Source organism: Lemur catta, chromosome 15, assembly GCF_020740605.2.
Source record: "Lemur catta isolate mLemCat1 chromosome 15, mLemCat1.pri, whole genome shotgun sequence".
NCBI lineage: Eukaryota > Metazoa > Chordata > Mammalia > Primates > Lemuridae > Lemur > Lemur catta.
In genome coordinates, this window is record NC_059142.1 from 39,595,644 (window position 1) to 39,612,775 (window position 17,132).

At 53.7% G+C, this 17,132-nt stretch overlaps 1 protein-coding gene across 1 annotated transcript; it reads right to left on the reverse strand.

Annotated features, from left to right (window-relative positions):
- Positions 1 to 1,150: 1,150 nt before the first annotated feature.
- On the reverse strand, positions 1,151 to 16,455 carry CAVIN1 (caveolae associated protein 1). The gene is made up of 2 exons (XM_045526581.1): positions 15,596 to 16,455; positions 1,151 to 3,488 (listed from the first exon to the last, which is right to left on the reverse strand). The coding sequence occupies exons 1-2, from the start codon at positions 16,274 to 16,276 to the stop codon at positions 2,790 to 2,792; spliced, it is 1,380 nt and encodes a 459-aa protein (XP_045382537.1). The 5' UTR covers positions 16,277 to 16,455; the 3' UTR covers positions 1,151 to 2,789.
- Between the last annotated feature and the right edge of the window lie 677 nt (positions 16,456 to 17,132).

The following is a 17,132-nucleotide window of genomic DNA, read 5'->3' on the forward strand; positions in this document are numbered from 1 at the left end:
ATGCAAGCAGAACCGACATGATGATGCAAGTTCATTGCTCTAGGAAATCCATAACCTATGGGAAGGTGGGGCAGGCTGTTCATGGGGAAGAAAGTCTGCACAGACAGTAAAATAGGCACCTGTTGTAGTCTCTTTTCTGTTGCTATAACAGAATACCATAGACTGGATAATTTATTTTTTAAAAAGTTTATTTCTTACAGTTCTGGAGGCTAGGAAGTCCAAAAGCCTAGTGCCAGCACCTGGTGAGGGCCTTTGGCAGCATCATAACATGGAGGAAAATATCACATGGCAAGAGAGCAAGAGGTGGCGGCTCAGGTCTCTCTTCCTCTTCTTATAAAGCTGCCAGTCCCATCCCGGGGCCCCACCCTGATGACTTTCCCTAATTCAAATTACCTCTGAAAGGCCTTACCTCCAAATACCATCAACATATGAATTGGAGAAGTAAGTTTCCAACACTTGAAATTTGGGCCACATTCAAACCATAGCAGTTCCTATCACAGTGTTGGAGGGAGAATGAAATATGCTGTATGGATACAGCTATACAGCTAGCACGTACCATACGCTGGTACCCTTGCTCTACAACATCCAACCCTCTGAGATAGGGCCTCTGATTTTCCCCTGCCCTAGGCTGCTTCCTCCAGGCCTGGGATTCTGAAGGGAAGTTCAGGCTGAGTAGAGTAACTGGGTGTGTCTGGAAGGCTAAAGCCCTGACTGCCAGGGAGTGGATCCAGAGGGTTCAAGGTTACAGACTGTAAGCAGTAAACAGACTGTGGAGCTAAGCTGCCTGCCTTTGAATCCCAGCTCACTGCTTACCAGCCATGTGACCTTAGACAAGTCACTCTTTTTCTTCGTATCTAAAATAGGAAGATAATGATAAAATCTGCCTTATGAGGTTGTTATGAGATTAAATAAGCAATTGCATACCAAAGGGCTTAGAAGAGTTCCTGGCAAAGAGTAAGGGCTCAATCAATTGGCCATTATTTTTATTTCCTTCTCTCCGTCCCCCCCCCCCACCATTCCAAGCAAGTAAGGCAAATTTATACCAACAGATTTTTTTTCTCTCTCTGATCCTTCTTCCCTCCCTGGCTCTCTCCTATCCTCTGTAACTCATCCTATATAACTGCCTTGAGAGAACACAATCCAACACAGATCCTTTTAGAAAAGCAGGTTTATTGGTCAGGCTGCTCACCAGGACACAGCAACGTGAGAGGTTCCCTAGAGCCCGCAGAAAACTGCATCTGCCCACAACTCAGGCCCCTTCAGCCCAACAGCACCAAGGGACCTTGTCCCACAATCCCCATCCTCCCTCAACTGACATGTCTCCAACCATTCAGAGGAGAGAAGGGAACCCAGAAAAGGAAAAGAAAGGAGAAAAAAAAAAAAAGCAAAGCTTTGTATTGTATAAAAGGTTTGTGTCCCCAGCCTCCCTCCCCACCCCCTAAAACAATTAGCTGCAATTCTAAAAAGCTGAACAAGGAAGAATGGTAGGGGGAGAAGGAGGGAGTCCTCCAGCCCTCCCTTCAGGCTGTGACTTGGAGGGAGGGGTTGTCTTTGCTTCTGACAAACTGCCTTTAATGGGGAGGAACAGAGGGACTGAAGTGTCCTGAGGAGAACCTGGTCAGTGGCCAACAGATGTCAGGCTTCTGGACAGGAAGCAGCACTCCCCTCACCCCCCAAAGATTCAGGAAAGGCACCCCTAAGGACAAGGAACCGTGGATGTCTCAGCAAGTTCTGCAGCTCTGTGACACTAGCTCTAGGGAGGATCTAGAGAAGAAACAGCCTGCAGGAACCAGTGCTGTCCCACCTCCCCTCCAGCTCTCAGCTTGGTGGGCTGGCCATGAGGAACCCCCACCCCCAGCTCCCAGCCAACTGCTGCCCCCTTCTGGGACCCCGATTTTCTGGGCTTCAAGGAATAGGCTGCCCTGGGGGGCACCACCCAGACCCCAGTTGAGGGATCGGGTTAGGCTTACCTCTCTTTCCTCTTTGCAGCATCACATTCTCACACTGTTCTCCTTCCTGATTCTGAAAATGGTGCTGGTGCCCTCTGAGAACCCGGCAAGACGGGTTTCTCGTGCTGCTAATGAAACTTCTTTCTCTCTTCACCCATTTCCACCTTCTCCTGTTTGCCCATTCTCCCTCCCAAAGCCACAACCATGTGCTCCACGAGTGCAGAGGCCTGAACAGGTAAGTGTGCCCTACCCCATCCTCCCCCAGGGCTCCTCTCGGCTCCAGCCTTCCTTGTTGGGACCCTTTGCAGATAGAGCCTGCGCTGGACCCTCATCCAGGCTGAGGGCTCACTCTGCCCTCTGCCCCCACTGCCTCAGTTTCCCCCCAAAGCTGCTTTCATGTCCTTCTAGTAGGATTCACTCTCCTCTTTGGGTAATTTTAGCTTTGAAGCCCCAGGGGTCAGGAAGAGAAGGAAGGGAAGAGCTCTGTGAGCAGGGAGTGAGTGGGGGGAAACTGAGGGGGAAGGAAGCCCCGAAAGGGGGGCCCGACCGTGGAATCACGGCAATTTCCTTCAGGACCCCCGACTCGGACAACTGGGACGTGGATCACTCCCCTTCCCATTTCCACCCGTACCACGTCCAAACCGGGGCTCTCCGCCGTGGGGGGCGGCCTCCCTCTCCGGGCTTAGCAGCCGTAAGACCCGGAGGAGTGCTCCTTGAAGGCAGGTGTTTTAAATCTAGAAACCTCTCAGCCTGCTGGGGGCTGAGAGAGAAGGCGAAAGAGAAAGTTCAGAAAGGGACGGGGACAGGGCGGGGACGGGGAGAGGCGGGCCCGCGTCCTGCTCAGTCGCTGTCGCTCTTGTCCACCAGCACGGCGTCCGACTCCTCGGTGATCTCCAGCAGCGCGTGCACGTCGGGGCTGCTCCCGCGCAGCAGGTCGGCGGCGTCGCCGCGCTCGGCGCCCTCGTCGTCGTCGGCGCCCACCTCCACCATCTCGGTGGCCTTCAGCACCTCCACCTCGCCCTCGCGGATCTTCTTGACGTGGAAGGTGAAGGGCGGCACCTTGTACACCGCCGTCTTGGAGCGCGCATAGACCACGTGGTCGGGCGTGAAGGACTTGCGCAGCTTGTCGCGCGACGTCTTGAGCTTCTCGCGCCGCTCGGCGGGGACCAGGCGCGTGCCCAGCTTGTTCATGCGCTTCTCCAGGGTGTGGCGCGTCTTCTCCAGGTTCTCCTTGGTCTTGAGGCGGGTCTTCTCCAGGTTCTCGCGCGTGCGCACGCGAGTCTTCTCCATCTTCTCCTTGGAGAAGGCCTTCTTGAAGTCGTCCACGCGCCGCAGGCCGCTGCGCTTGATGCGCTCGGCGCGCGACTCCTCGATGACCTCCTCCACCTCCACCGCCTCGTCGGACGACAGCTCAAGCGCCGCTGCGTCCTCCTCGGGCCGCTCGCCCTCGCCCAGCTCGTCGCCCTCCTTCTCGGGCAGCGCCTCCGCCTCCTTCAGCGACTTGCTGATGCTCAGTTTGGCCGGCAGCTTCACCTCGTCCTAAGAGAGACAAGAGCGGACGTGAGAGGGGGCACAGGAGCAGGAGGGCCGGGCGGGGACGTGGGGGACGCCGGGCGACCCCAAGGCGGGGTGCTGGCTATCCTGGGGAGGGGAGGGGGCCTGCCCGAGACCCGTGAAATCCGCCTCACTTGTTTGCCATTGTGTCCCCAGCGCCTGGCAGAGCTGCGCGCGTCCTGGGCGCTCGTGAGTGTGTGTTGACTGAATGGTACAGACGGCGCGGGAGAGAACGGAGCTCTGGGTCGGAGATGGGCCTGCATTATAACTGAGCTTTGGCTAAATATCTCTGCAGCCCTGCAACCATGTCCTCGCGCCCCCTACCCACCCCTCAGACCGTGTTAAACCGTCGTGGCCTCCGGGGACACGGCTTAACCTTGGAAGTGGGCGGAGCGCCCCCTGGCGCCCGAAGTCGCACACTGCCCGAGCCGGGCCAAAGAGCAAGCGGCGGGAGTCTGTGGGTTGAGTTGGGGTGGGGGTGTGAGCGCACAGCCAATGTCAGGCGGCCGCCAAGTAGAGTGGCTTGAAGGTGAAGAAAAGAGGGTGCGTTTTCCAGACTCCAACCATTTCAGAACCATCCTCAGAGAAGGAGAGCTGTGGCTCGTTCCCCATCCCGGTTGGTGCTTGACCTCCTCATACTGTTTGGCCCCACTAGTGGTCACCGGCCCCCCCATGTAGAAATTGATGTAGGAAAGAGGAAGAAGCTGGCTAGAAGCCAAGGACGTTTTCTTCCCAGTATGGACATTTCTTCTGGTTCTGACTTCCCTGCCTTGGAATGGAGAGGAGGGATTACTTTTCTATTCTTGCTTTTTTTCCCAGGCCGGAGGTCAAGGGTCCAGGAATAGGAAGGTGGTCCCAGATTCCCCATGATCCTGGAGCTGAGAGCCAGCTCTTCACGTCTCCCTCTTCCCCCTGGAGGATCTGGCACCAGCACTGTTTTCCATTCCGGGAAGATATTCCAAGATCTTGACTCTGGACCAACATTTCAGAATCTCAAGATCACCCCCTCCCCCACCCCACCCCCTCAGAAGGTAGGGGAGGCTGAGCACAGAAAGGCAAAGGGGCATAACCCAGAACATCAACAGGATCTCCTCCTTGGCCCAGACTCTCTGTGGGGACTTCAGAATGAGAGAGAATAGTTTTTCAAAAGGGTTTTCTGAAGATCGTTTCCCAGAATTGTAAGAAAATCCCATCTCCTGAGAAAATGAGACATTAATCTCTCTCATAGACACACACACACCCCAGTACATAGACCACTCAGTATCTCTGCACCACCTGCTACAGAAATTCCTTCCCCAGCCCCCAGCCTCTTTCCTCTTCCCTCCCATCCACATCCCCCCAGAGTTTCCTGGTTTACACTGAAAACTAGGAACACCCGCTCCCAACTTCCTTCCCTCCCTGTCAATAGCATTAGCAGGGACAAAGAAAGAATGTGGCTCCACCTCTTCTCCCAACTGGGCACCAGCTCTGCTGGGCACCAAGCCACCTCCAGCTCTCTATTACCCTACTACACCTCCCAGCAGGCAAGGTGACTTGGACACAGGGCATGCTGGGACTTGTAGTCTCCACCTGCCATAGGTGGCTTAGTGGTATCATGGACATCCTAGGGCATTCTGTCCATCCCTCTGCCTCTTATCATTCGCCGAGGCATTGAAGGGTGTTTTTCTTGTTCTGAGTGTAGGACGGTCCCACCCTCTCTTAGCAGTCCCTCCAATTTCCAGGCGTACCCTTTGGGTCTCTGGCAATCACCCTCTCCCTGCCTGCTATTAGAGCAGACTTACACATTTTAGGATTCTCTAGGATCTAAACTCTCCACTACTTCTTCATCTATCTCCACCCAGTATTTACCTGCAGCCCCAGTATAAAAAAAATTTTTTTTTTCAGTTCTGATCTTGCCTTCATAGCCACCCAAACTAAAAAACTCACCCACGCTCCACCAAAGGGTGGAGGAGAGCCCCTCCTTTCACTAAGCTCAGACAATGTGCATGGGCTAGGGAGGGATTAAGGCTGACAGGCAGGGAATAGTCAGGAAACAGCCCCAGCTGCTGGAAAACAAATCCACATTGTCTCCCTGCCCTATCCCCAGCATCCTCCATTCTCTACCCACCCACCCCTGCTCCACCCCTACCCCTAAAGGCTGAGCTAGCTGGTTTTTCTGGCATCTGGCTTCCTAGATAAAGGTCTTTGGCAACTGAGCTTAGAAGTGAATGCGGGGGCTGGGGAGAGAGCTGCAGAGGTCTTGCTTGTAGCCAATCCCATCTTCCTAGTGCCTGAGGAAAGGTCTCCAACTACAACATCAGGGAGGAATCCCAGTGAGGGGAGGTTTATTCCTGGATTTGGGAGAGTCTCCCCAGACCAGAAAGGCACCTGGGGGACATAACCCCATTCATTGTAGGCTTCCCCTAGAGTGATGGCTTATACCAGAGGAGCTGTCTTCTTGGTGGCAGGTCAGGGGATAGAAGAAACAACTTGACCTGAATCCCCAGACAATGTCCAGGAGGCTGGCTCTGGAGAGGGTATACTACCATTAACCTTTTCCCTCCATTAATGGGTGTCTCTTTTCTCCCCCTTTCCAAGCCAGGTTTCCTCCATGACTCATACTCTTGGAGTGCTGTCTTGGACCCACCCAGTCTGCCTGTTGCTACAACCACCAACACAATCCAAAAGCACCTCCCCCCCACCCTGGGCACACAGGCCAAGCACCTTTGTCCCACCCCTACTTCCCTGGCAGACCTCCTAAGCCAAAGGAGGGGCCTCAGGGGATGGCAGAGAGGGAGGGCTGTTTGTTCTGTTTTCCCGTTTTCATTAAACAAAACCACCACTCCCAACAGGCTTGGTTTCCAGAGTTACCTTTAATGACCAGGTCTGAACAAAAACATGCACAGCTCGCCCTGCCCCTCGCCAAGCACACACCACCCCCACCCCAGGAAGGCCCTAGACCTGGATGGATTTAGAGGAGCCCCAGGGAGGCCCCCAGCCTCTTCCACTCTACCCCCCAACCCTGCTGTCTAAACTTAAGATCTTCTGGCTTAGGAAGATTTTTTAAATAAGATTATAATTTAATTGAGCACCTAACTATGCACCCAGCCCATGGCTAGGCACTTCACATTTGTTAGGGAAAAGAGATAGGTGCCGCATGGATCTGAGTAGGAGCCTTTCCTGACTTATAGCTAATAAGCACTGTCCCCAACCACTGCCCGGGAATAGCCAGAGAAGACACTGGAGAGGTAACTCAGAGCCCAGGGTCTGCCTAGAGTCTGTTAGAAAAAGATGCAGAAGGGGGAGAGGTGAAGGTCAGAAAAGTCTTAAAAACTCAGGGCCTCCGCTTTAGGTTGCCATGACAAGGAGATGAGAGACACCAAAGGCAGAAGGGTCCTTCCCTTCTCCTATGACATGCATTCTTGACTGGGGTGATATTGCCTCCACAAGGGCAAAAATCAATATCACACTGGTTCATGGTGCTCCAAAGAGCCACAGCACATAAACAGATAATACAGTATATCTATTGTACTAAAATTTCATGGGGGAGGTGGACAATTAGGTTAAAAATATCTAAAAAGGCTTCTTAGGGGGATGAGCATTGGGAAAAAGATGTTGAGAAACACTGTGCTATAGTGAGACCCAAGGATCCAAGCCAGAGCCAGCTATAATGTCCCCTTTTCTGGCCTCTCTGAGTTGGCAGCTTTTGGGTGCCCTGCCCAGGGCAGACTCTGGCAAACATAAGGGATCTCTTTGCAAAACATTTTCTAAAAGAACTGGAAAAAATAAGTGTAAATATTTTCCTCGGCTACAGGGAGGGGGCAGAGAGGGCACAGAACAGACCCCAGGCCTCATGAGGGCCCTCTCCAAGGAGGCGTGGAGCCAAGCTGGCTTGTCCCCCAGGACGTGGAGGCAGGGGAAGGGAAGAACGAGCAGCCATGCACAGTTTCATGCAGCGCAGCCTCCAGTAGGATGTTGTGAGCACCTACTATTAAAACAGAAACTAAGAGGTAGGGGAGGGCCCTGTCCCACTGCACACACCACATTTGCCTTAACTGTGCATACCACAAGAGTGTTTTCACAATGCCCACACCCAGCCACAGGGGCAGTGGTCTAGGATGGCGGCCATCCTGGCACTGACCACCAAGCAGTGGGCTGATGGTGGACCAGAGTGATACCCCATGTCCACAGCCCCATGCGACCCAGGGGACCCTAAATGCTCCCACCGGCTGTAGGCTCCTCTGGGGTGGGCAGGGGCCCCAGCTCTGGGTAATAGGGCAGTGTCCTAGGCGTCTGGTCAAAAGGTGGGGGCTCAGGCACTGTCTCAGGCTTCGGGTCAAAGGGCTCAGTCTCAGGCAGAAGGTCAAAAGGCACGATCTTGGGTGTGGCCAGGTCAGAGGGTGCATTCAGCTTCTTCTTGGGCTAAGATGAGGAAAAGGGGTTTAAATGGGGCTTGGGATGGGTACAGATGGGGTTGAGAGAAAGAGGCCTGGGTGACATGCAGAGGAGGGGCTGGTGAGTAGGGAGGGGACATATGTCTTCTCACCTGGGCCCCAGGGCTAAAAGAGGTGGGGCAAACCCAAGCCCATGAATTAATAAACAGACTTCAACTGAACCCCTCCCTTCCTCCCTCTAGAATCATCCCCAGTCCGATCCTTGGGCTCCCACCTTCTACTCTTACCCAACCATGGTGGTGGGGTGGCCATGGCTACTGGGGGGAAAGTGGCTGCTGGGGGTGGACAAGGAGTTTTCTGAGAGGCCAGTTGTTGGACTATAACCGGGGAGGCTCAGCTGTGTAAAAGAGAAGGCACGCAACTCTGTCACCAGAGCCAGAGGCTGCTAATCCCAGTTCTCCTTATTCCCAGGGCCGGGTGTCCACTGGGTGCCGCCCCGGATAAGCAGAGGGAGAGGCGTGGAAGAGGGACATCCTGGCCATTTCCCTTTAGCCACGTCCCCACCTCCTGCCTCCCTTGCACCCCATCCCCCACCCTCACCTCCCCACGGCTTGGGATATCAGACACTGAAATGCACAGAGAAATCAGGATCCAAAACCAAGCTATGGGCCGGGCGCAGTGGCTCACGCCTGTAATCCTAGCACTCTGGGAGGCCGAGGCTGGCAGATCGTTTGAGCTCAGGAGTTCAAGACCAGCCTGAGCAAGAGCGAGACCCCATTTCTACTAAAAATAGAAAGAAATTAGCTGGACAACTAAAATATATACAAAAAATTAGCCAGGCATGGTAGCGCGTGCCTGTAGTCCCAGCTACTTGGGAGGCTGAAGCAGAAGGATCACTTGAGCCCAGGAGTTTGAGGTTGCTGTGTGCTAGGTTGACGCCACGGCACTCTAATCTGGGCAACAGAGTGAGACTCTGTCTCAAAAAAAAAAGAAAAACAAAAAACAAAACCAAGCTATGTTTGTGACAGATGGGCCCATGTCCTGGGCACCCTGCTGCAGCTCTCAGTGCTGCCTCCTCAGGGGCTAGTTGCCACTCTTGCTTCGGGCAATCAGAAGTCAGAGGAGAGGGACAGTCAGGGGCACTATCAGACTCAGCAACAGCAGTGTTCAGTAAAGCCTGTAGTCACAAAAGACCAAAGCAGCAGATCGCCACCTGCCTCGAAGGGCACAGGGACGAGTTGGGAGCGGCAGAGAGGCCGAGGAGAAAGGGAACCAAAATGGCCCTCTCCTAGGCAGTCGCAGAGTCCATGCTGGGGCATACCATGGCTGGCCAGGAGCTCCACGCTGCCCACCCTGTACCCCTCCCCTCCCACTGCTACTGGGCCAGGTGACCACACATTGCCTCTACTTCAGCACCCATGAGGCTGAGCAGTTAACAGCCACCAATGTTGGCCACATGTAGCCAACACTGCACACACACCTAAACGCACACAAAGCAACCCCAATGCCAGGACTGTGCAACCAACTCCTACAGAAAATAAAGGAGGCAAAACTAACCCTGATTTCTGCTGCAGAGCTGGAGAACTGAAGGGGAGCGTGGGGAGCAGCGAGTGTGGCAGAAGGGACACACCTGGGTTCTGGCCCCAGCTTTGACCCCCAATCACTTGAGTGACAATAGGTTAGTGATTTCCTCTCTCTGAGCCCAGCTTCCCAAGCTACAAAATGGAAGACATGGAGATGATCTTCAACTTCTTTAAGGTATCTTTCAGCTCAAAAGGTCTATGACATCAGAATGATGAAATATTCACAACAGTATGGTTCCAAAAAATGGCACAAGCTAGCTGGCCATGGTGGCTAACACCATAATCCTAGCACTCTGGGAGACGGAGGAAGGAGGATCGCTTGAGCCCAAGAGTCTGAGGTTGCTGTGAGCTAGGCTGATGCCACAGCACTCTAGCCTAGGCAACAGAGTGAGACACTGTCTCAAAAAAAGATAAAATGAAATGGCACAAGCCACTGCTCATCTTTTAGACTGGCTGCTTAGAAATAATATTCCCTCCCCTCTTGCAATCAGTTGTCCACTCTGTGCCATCTCCTCACCTGTTTGACTTTGGCCTTTACAATAGTCAGATTTTACTTTAAAAAAAAAAAAATAGGAGAGGCCACACACCCTGGTTCATGCCTGTAATCCCAGCATTCTGGGAGGCCGAAGCAGCAGGATTTGCTTGAGGCCAGGAGTTTGAGGTTGCTGTGAGCTATGATGACACCATTCTATACTCTAGCCTGTGTGACAGAGCTAGATTCTATCTCAAAAAAACAAAACAAAACAAAAAACAATGGAGCAGGGGGATAGTGGTGATCTCCTTTAGTTCTGGGAATACCCCTCAATATACCCTCCCTGCTTTAGACTCGGTGATCAGGAAAAACAAGCCAAACTCAGCTGTTTGGAGGAAGGATGTGGTATACATGCTCTCCATGGCCACTAGGATTAAAAGGTGAAAGGGACCAGAGCCCCAAGTTGGGAATATTTTTGGACAAAGATTTGGGGTTCCTTTAGAGAAAGGTAGTAGCCCTGATCTGCCTTGAGTCCAGGAAGGAGTTATAGGTTGGGTTAGGATTTGGGGAGGAGAAGCCAGCAGGCCCTCATTTCAGCCCCAGTGTGCTCTCTTTTAATGTGATGAGACACCTAATCCCTTAAATGCTTCCTGGTCCTATCCCCATGCACTCAGAGCAGGTTTGATGGGTCTTAGTGGCTGGTCATGTACAGGTCACCAATTTTGCCTCCTCAAATCTGCTCCAGAGGCCAGGCACGGTGGCTCACGCCTGTAACCCTAGCACTCTGGGAGGCCGAGGCAGGAGGATCGCTTGAGCCCAAGAGTTTGAGGGTGCAGTGAGCAACGATGATGCCACTGCACTCTACCCAGGGCGACAAAGTGAGACTCTGTCTCAAAAAAACAAAAAACTGCTCCAGAAAAACATCTATAGTCATGCACTACATATCAACATTTTGGGCAATGACAGACCACGTATACAATGGTGGTCCCATAAGATTATAATGGAGCTAAAGAATTCCTATCCCCTAGTGACATTGTAGCCATCATAATGTCATATCTCAACACATTACTCAAGTATTTGTGGTGATGCTGGTGTAAACAAACCTGTAGTACTGCCAGTCATATAAAAGTGTAACACATACAATTATGTAGAGTACATAATACTTGATAATGAAGGATTGTTACTGGTTTATGTATTTGCTATAGTATACTTTTTATTGATACCGTAGAGTGTACTACTCCCTCTACCTACAGAAAACAAAAAAGTTAACCATAAAACAGCCTTAGGCAGGTCCTCCAGGAAGTATTTCAGAAGAAGGCATTGTTATCATAGGAGATGACAGCTCTGTGCGTGTTATTCCCCCTGAAGACCTTCCAGTGGGACAAGATGTGGAGATGGATGACATTAATATTGATGATCCTGACCCTGTGTAGGCCTAGGCTAATGTGTCTGTTTGTGTCTTAGTTTTTCACAAAAAAAGTTTTAAAAGTAACTTTTTAAAGGCTGGACTTGGTGGCACGTGCTTGTAATCTCAGCTACTCAGGAGGCTGAGGTGGGAGGATTGCTTGAGCCCAGCAGGCTGCAGTGAGCTATGATTGTGCCACCACACTGCAGCCTGAGTGACAGAACAAGACCCTCATCTCTTAAAAAAAAAAAGTTTAAAAATGTTAAAGTTTATAAAGAAAAAAAAGTTACAGTAAGCTAAGGTTAACTTATGTTAAGTGTATAGTATATATGAAATCTACACTAGCAAACAGTAATGCCCTAGGCCTTCACGTTCACTCACCCCCCTCACTCACTGACTCACCCAGAGCAACTTCCAGTCCTGCAAGCCCCATTCATGATATGTGCCCTATACAGGTATACTTCTGAAAAAAATCTTTTACATTGCATTTTTTACTGTATCTTTTCTGTGTTTAGATATGCTTTGATACACAAATACTTACCACTGAGTTACAATTGCCTGCAGTGTTCAGTACAGGAACAGGCTATACAGGTAGATTTGTAGCCTACAAGCAGTAGGCCATACCATATAGCCTAGATACGTAGTAGGCTGTACTATCTACGTTGTGTAAATACACTCTATGATGTTCACACAATGACGCAATTGCCTGATGACACATTTCTCAGAATGTATCGCAGTCCTTATGTGATGCATGACTGTATTTGCATTTTACAGCTCTCTCGCCATTTCTGAATTCTAAAAGAGCTCTAATAATATCCCATTGTTGCCTGGGAAAATTGGCTCTTTAACGATCATAGTTCTACCTTTTGCATGGTGTTTTAGAGCAACTGCCTCCATACTCACAATGTGGCCTGACCCTCCCGCAGCCCTCAGTCCACTGACTCCTATTACTAGTAGAATTCACCTCTCTCACTCACTAGCTGTTGTCTAGCTAAGTGTCGCCTGATAGGATGCGATGCCAAACTGCTAGTTTTTGTTTGGGAGACAGGGAGGGAAATGCCAGAGAAGGGCAGTAATGACTCGGAAATGAGATCAAAATGAGAGCTCTGATAAACCAGGGGTGGGAGGTGCTGAATTTTTTTTTTTTTTTGTGTGTGTGTGTGTGTGTGTGTGTGTGTGTACATGCACACACGTGTGCAGGAGGTCCAATGCCAACTTAACCTGTGAAATCATGTCTAGTAGTTCCTGGACTCTGGGGTGGGGCCACACAAAGGATTCCCTCCTTTTCCCAGGAATAGGGTGTGGGAGACCAGATGACTTGATCCCACACCTGGGGCTTTCCTGTCCCCTGGTGCTTCCATCCCACCATTGCCACGTCATCACCTCCCACATCTGCAGTAGGGAATACAGCATCCCCTGCCCCCTTCCCCTCCAAAGAACTCACACCATCTCAGGAGCCCCTTCTCCAAATCTCTCTGTCTCTTTGCCTGGCCACCCAAGCATCCCACCACACCCCCCTCCCAGCTGGACTTTTCCATAAATGCTGCTGCCCCCAATCTTCCCTATTAGGTCTGCCAAGGCGCAGAGCTATTTTTATCTCATTCTCTTCTCTGGCCTGCAGACCTCGGAGAGGAGTGGCCTTTGCTTTCCTCCAGCAGCTGAGTCCCCACCCCTCATCCCCACCTGGAACATCTGCTTTACAGCTCAGGAAGTTCTGCTTCCCCTGAGCCTCACCCCACTTGCTGGAATCTTTTCCTTACCCCTGAGTTCCTCCCCGGGGTTGGGACCATTTTAGTTCTTAGTTGTTTCTCCCTGTGGCTTCGGGATTCAATTTGAGTCATTCTTGCTACCTCAACTCTCGGCCCACCACTGGCCTCAGTTTAGTACAGATGCAGGAAAAGCCACCCTGGGATTAGAACTCACCCCCCTCTCCCCCCCCACACACAATATATAGACACATCCCTGGGGGATGCCACTGGCCTCTGCAGAGAAGTCTTTCTCCCTCCATACCTGTCCTCTCGGAATCTCCACCTTTGGCATAGGGAGGTTCACCTTGAGGCCAAGAACTTTCCTGGGTTCTATGGCCTGGGACATTTAGAGTGAGAAGGGTCACCCATACAAGCTTTTCATGGTGGCCTTATACCACACCAGGCTAGGGAGAAAATATAGAGCTGCCTTGCTGTCCCGGGCCCAAGTGGGGCGTGGTCCCCGGAGAAAGTTGGGTGTGGTGGCTCACGCCTATAATCCCAGCATTTTGGGAGGCTGAGGGGGAAGGGTTGCTTGAGGCCAGGAGTTTGAGATCAGCCTGAGCAACATAGCAAGACCCTGTCTCTACAAAAAAAAATTTAAAAACTAGCCAGGCATGGTTGTGTGCGCCTGCAGTCCAAGCTACTCGGGAGGCTGAGGCAGGAAGATTGCTTGAGCCCAGGAGTTGGAGGTTGCTGTGAGCTGTGATCACACCACTTCAAGCTCCAGCCTGGGCAACAGAGTGAGAAAGCTCCAATCTGGGTGACAAAGTGAGAGACCCTCTCTCAAAAACAAACTAAAAACAAAACAGCCCTTTTTGTGCCCTTCCTTTTGCTCTCCCTTTGCTGCGACAATGGGTCCAGTAGTCATCTGTGGCGTATGTACCATGCTCTGTAAACCTGTATCTTGCTCTTGCCCTATAATCCTATCTTTCTCTCCTCAATAAACCTCATTTTCGTGCTTGCCTTAAAAAAAACAAAACAAAACACCTCATAGGTCTCCCTCTCATCCTCCAATCCTGCTTGCTCCAAGCAGTTAGATAAATGGAAGCAGCTCTGGGCAAACGTTTTCTACCCAAATAGTGCTGTAAGTGGGGGGAGCAAAGCTTTTCAATGGCCAAGTAAATGCCTCTTGGGCAAGGGCGGGGAGGTGCACAAGTGCCATTTCTGCCCCTGTCCCACCACCACCTCCTCAACAGGTGCCAGCTGACCCACCTCCCTTAATTCCTCCTCTCTCTTAATTCCTCCCAGAGAAGCCAAGCAAGGACCTCCCCTCATCCCAGATGGTCACTCAGAACCCAGCTGGTACCAGGGTCAGTGGAATCACAGCTCCCTGACAGGGGTCTTCTCACGTGTGGGAAAGCTGGCCTTCCTGCCCCCATTCCCTTCAGTAGGGAGAGGTAGGGGAAGAGGGAGCCGACCTTGCCAGCCCCATGATCCCGCCTCCTGGGGTAGGAGCATCTACTAGGCTTTTGGGGAAAAGGGAGGAGGCAGGGCTGGGAACAGTCCCGTCCGGCCCAAGATCACCAAGCTCTCAGCTCAGACTCATCCCTGTTAGGACTGTGGAGAGGAGCAGCAGCCCTGAGACTCGCAGGTTTATTTGGGGTTAGGATACAAAAACTCCATTTTTATCCAGGCAGGAGGAATGGGGAGAGGTGCAAAGAAAGCAACAAGCCCGGGGCGCGCCAGCCTCCTCCCCTGCTGCTCCCGGCGCCCGCCCCCGCAGGCATGCGGGGTGATTCACCGCGCCCAGACCGCGGGACCCCGCGGGGGCTGCGCGCCCCCCTCCGCCAGCCGCCCGCGCACTCCTTACGCCCACCCTGCCCCGCCCGCTTCCAGGAGGCCGAGGAGCCGGCGCGCAGAGGGCTCGCGTGTGCTCAAGGGCCTGAAAGTGCCTGGAGGCCAGGGTCACGCCGCAGCCAGGGGACGGGGGCGGGCAGCGGAGGCTGATGCGGGGGCGTGGGGTCCGGGGAGGGGGGCTGGCGGTCGCGTACCTCGCCTGGCGCAGCCCCCGCGGGTGCGTGCCTGAGCCCTGAATCACCCGCTATATCGGGCCGGCAGGCGCGGAGGCCCCAGGCCCGGGCCCCGCCGCCAGTGTCCGTTTACAGTGGGGCCCAACGGCCACCAGGGGACCCCTGGCTGTCCCAGAAACTTCCCCCGAGTAGAAAGACGTTTGACAGAGCCAGGTAGGGAGCGGTCTGCGAGGGGCAGCTCCCCGAGTCCAGCCCCCTAACTCGGTTCTGCTACAAGTTTGAGACCCGAGGGACGGGGCTGGGTGGGGAGGTGCAGGGTGCAGAGCGCGCCCTTCTGCACGCCCGAGAGTCCGCCGCTCCCCCAGCCCAGCCCAGCCCAGCCCAGCCCAGCCTAGCCGCGCTCGCCGGAAGGAGGGTGGATCTCCCGAGCGCCCAGGCCAGGCTGGCGGGAGAGCCGTGCAGGTCTCCCCACCCCAAACCCCAGGCGGGGGACGCGGGCCGCGCGCAGGAGCTCGGGGTGCGGTCTGCCCCGCGGGCTCACCTGGTAGATCATGACTTTGAAGTTGCGGCGCCGCAGCAGCTCGGCCTCATTGACCTCCAGCTTCTTGATCTGGCCGGCCTGGCGCTCCAGGCTGCCGCGCACGGTCTTCACGTTGACGCTGACCTTGCGCACCTTCTCTAGCAACTTGCTCACTGTGTTACTCGTGGTGGCGTGTGCCTTGCTCAGCTTGCTCAGCTCGCCCTGGATGCTCTGCACTGCGCCCTCCATCTCCGCCTGCCGCTCCTCCAGCTGGGCTTGGGTCAGCTGGATCTGGTCGACGGCGCCGATGATTTTGTCCAGAAGGCTTAGCACCAACACGCCATTCACCTGGTCCGACTTGATCAGCTCCTCAGAGCCGGCCCCGGACGGCTCCTCCGCTGCCGGCGCCCCCACGGAGGAGGGCTCCGGGCCCTCGGGGTCGGGGTACCCGGGAAGCGGCCGCTCGACGATGTGGAGCGTGACGTCCTCCATGGCTACCCGGAGCCGTGCGGGGCCGGCCGGGTGGAGCTGGAGCCGGAGCGGGAGACCTGGAGAGAAGGAGGCGCGGGAGGGGGAGAGCGATCGAGAGCAGAGGAAACTCGAGCCACGTCCGTGCGCACCGGGACTGCGGCCAGAACTGTGGGGCGGAGGATCTGCGCGCACCCCGGCTCCCGGGCCAAACCCTGGAGTCTCGTCGCGCATTGGCTGGCCCCATCCCAGAAAGGGAGGGACCGGGGCAGAAGGGGAGACCAACGGGGGGGAGCAGCGGAGGGGGACCCGAGAGCCGAGCGCCCCACCCTTGCCAGGATGGTTGGAATAGTTGGAGCGGGAGACTAGGGCCTCCGCTGGCAGCGCAGGCAGCTGGAGCGGGGCTGGGGCGGAGGAATGTGAATTGAGGAGGGAAATCAGGTCTTAAGTGTGTTACGCTCCTTTTCTCTTTTTTCCTCTCCCGTTTTTTGCCCATCCGCAAACCGACTTGATCTTAAAGCCTTTTAAGATACAGAGCTGGGAGTTGGGTGGACCATGAGATCCTGAAATTATAGGCAAAACATTGCATTTGCCTGTGCCTAGTTTTCGAGCGCAAAGGGATCCCTGCCCTCCACGATCTTTTTCCACCACCAGGTTACCAACCCGCTGTTCTGAAAGCTGGAGGGGTTGTTTACGGAAGGGAAGAAAAAGTTAGGATCAAGTGGGTGCTGAGCGTCTGCGAAGCTCCTCTAGATTCCTCTTAGAATTGTCCTAACAGAGTAAGATTAAGATGGGCAATCAAACAGAAGTCAAACCCTTTCCCCCCCCCACTTTTCACCTCTCTCTAAAAATCACCTTTCCCCGTGCTACCCGCCCCCCGCAACCAGGTCTCGCTGACACCAGTCTCAGAGAGCAGGATCTGAGTCCATTCATCTCTCTAGATCCCAGAGACCAGCACTAAACAATCAGAGAGATCGGTGATTCCCGCCTCCTCATTTGACAGGCAGAAAAAGGTGGGCCTGGAGAAGGCAGGTGACTTGCCAGAGGTAACTCCCAGGTTAGTGTTGGCATTGGCACTTGAGCCCAGGTC

Bases quoted from the DNA above. Each gene is read 5' to 3' on its own strand.
- CAVIN1 (XM_045526581.1), bottom strand. From the start codon at position 16,276: ATGCGCGACGAGACTCCAGGGTTTGGCCCGGGAGCCGGGGTGCGCGCA. The intron at 3,489-15,595 runs GTGAGCCCGCGG...TGTCTCTCTTAG, and splicing joins TCAAAGTCATGATCTACCAG to GACGAGGTGAAGCTGCCGGC.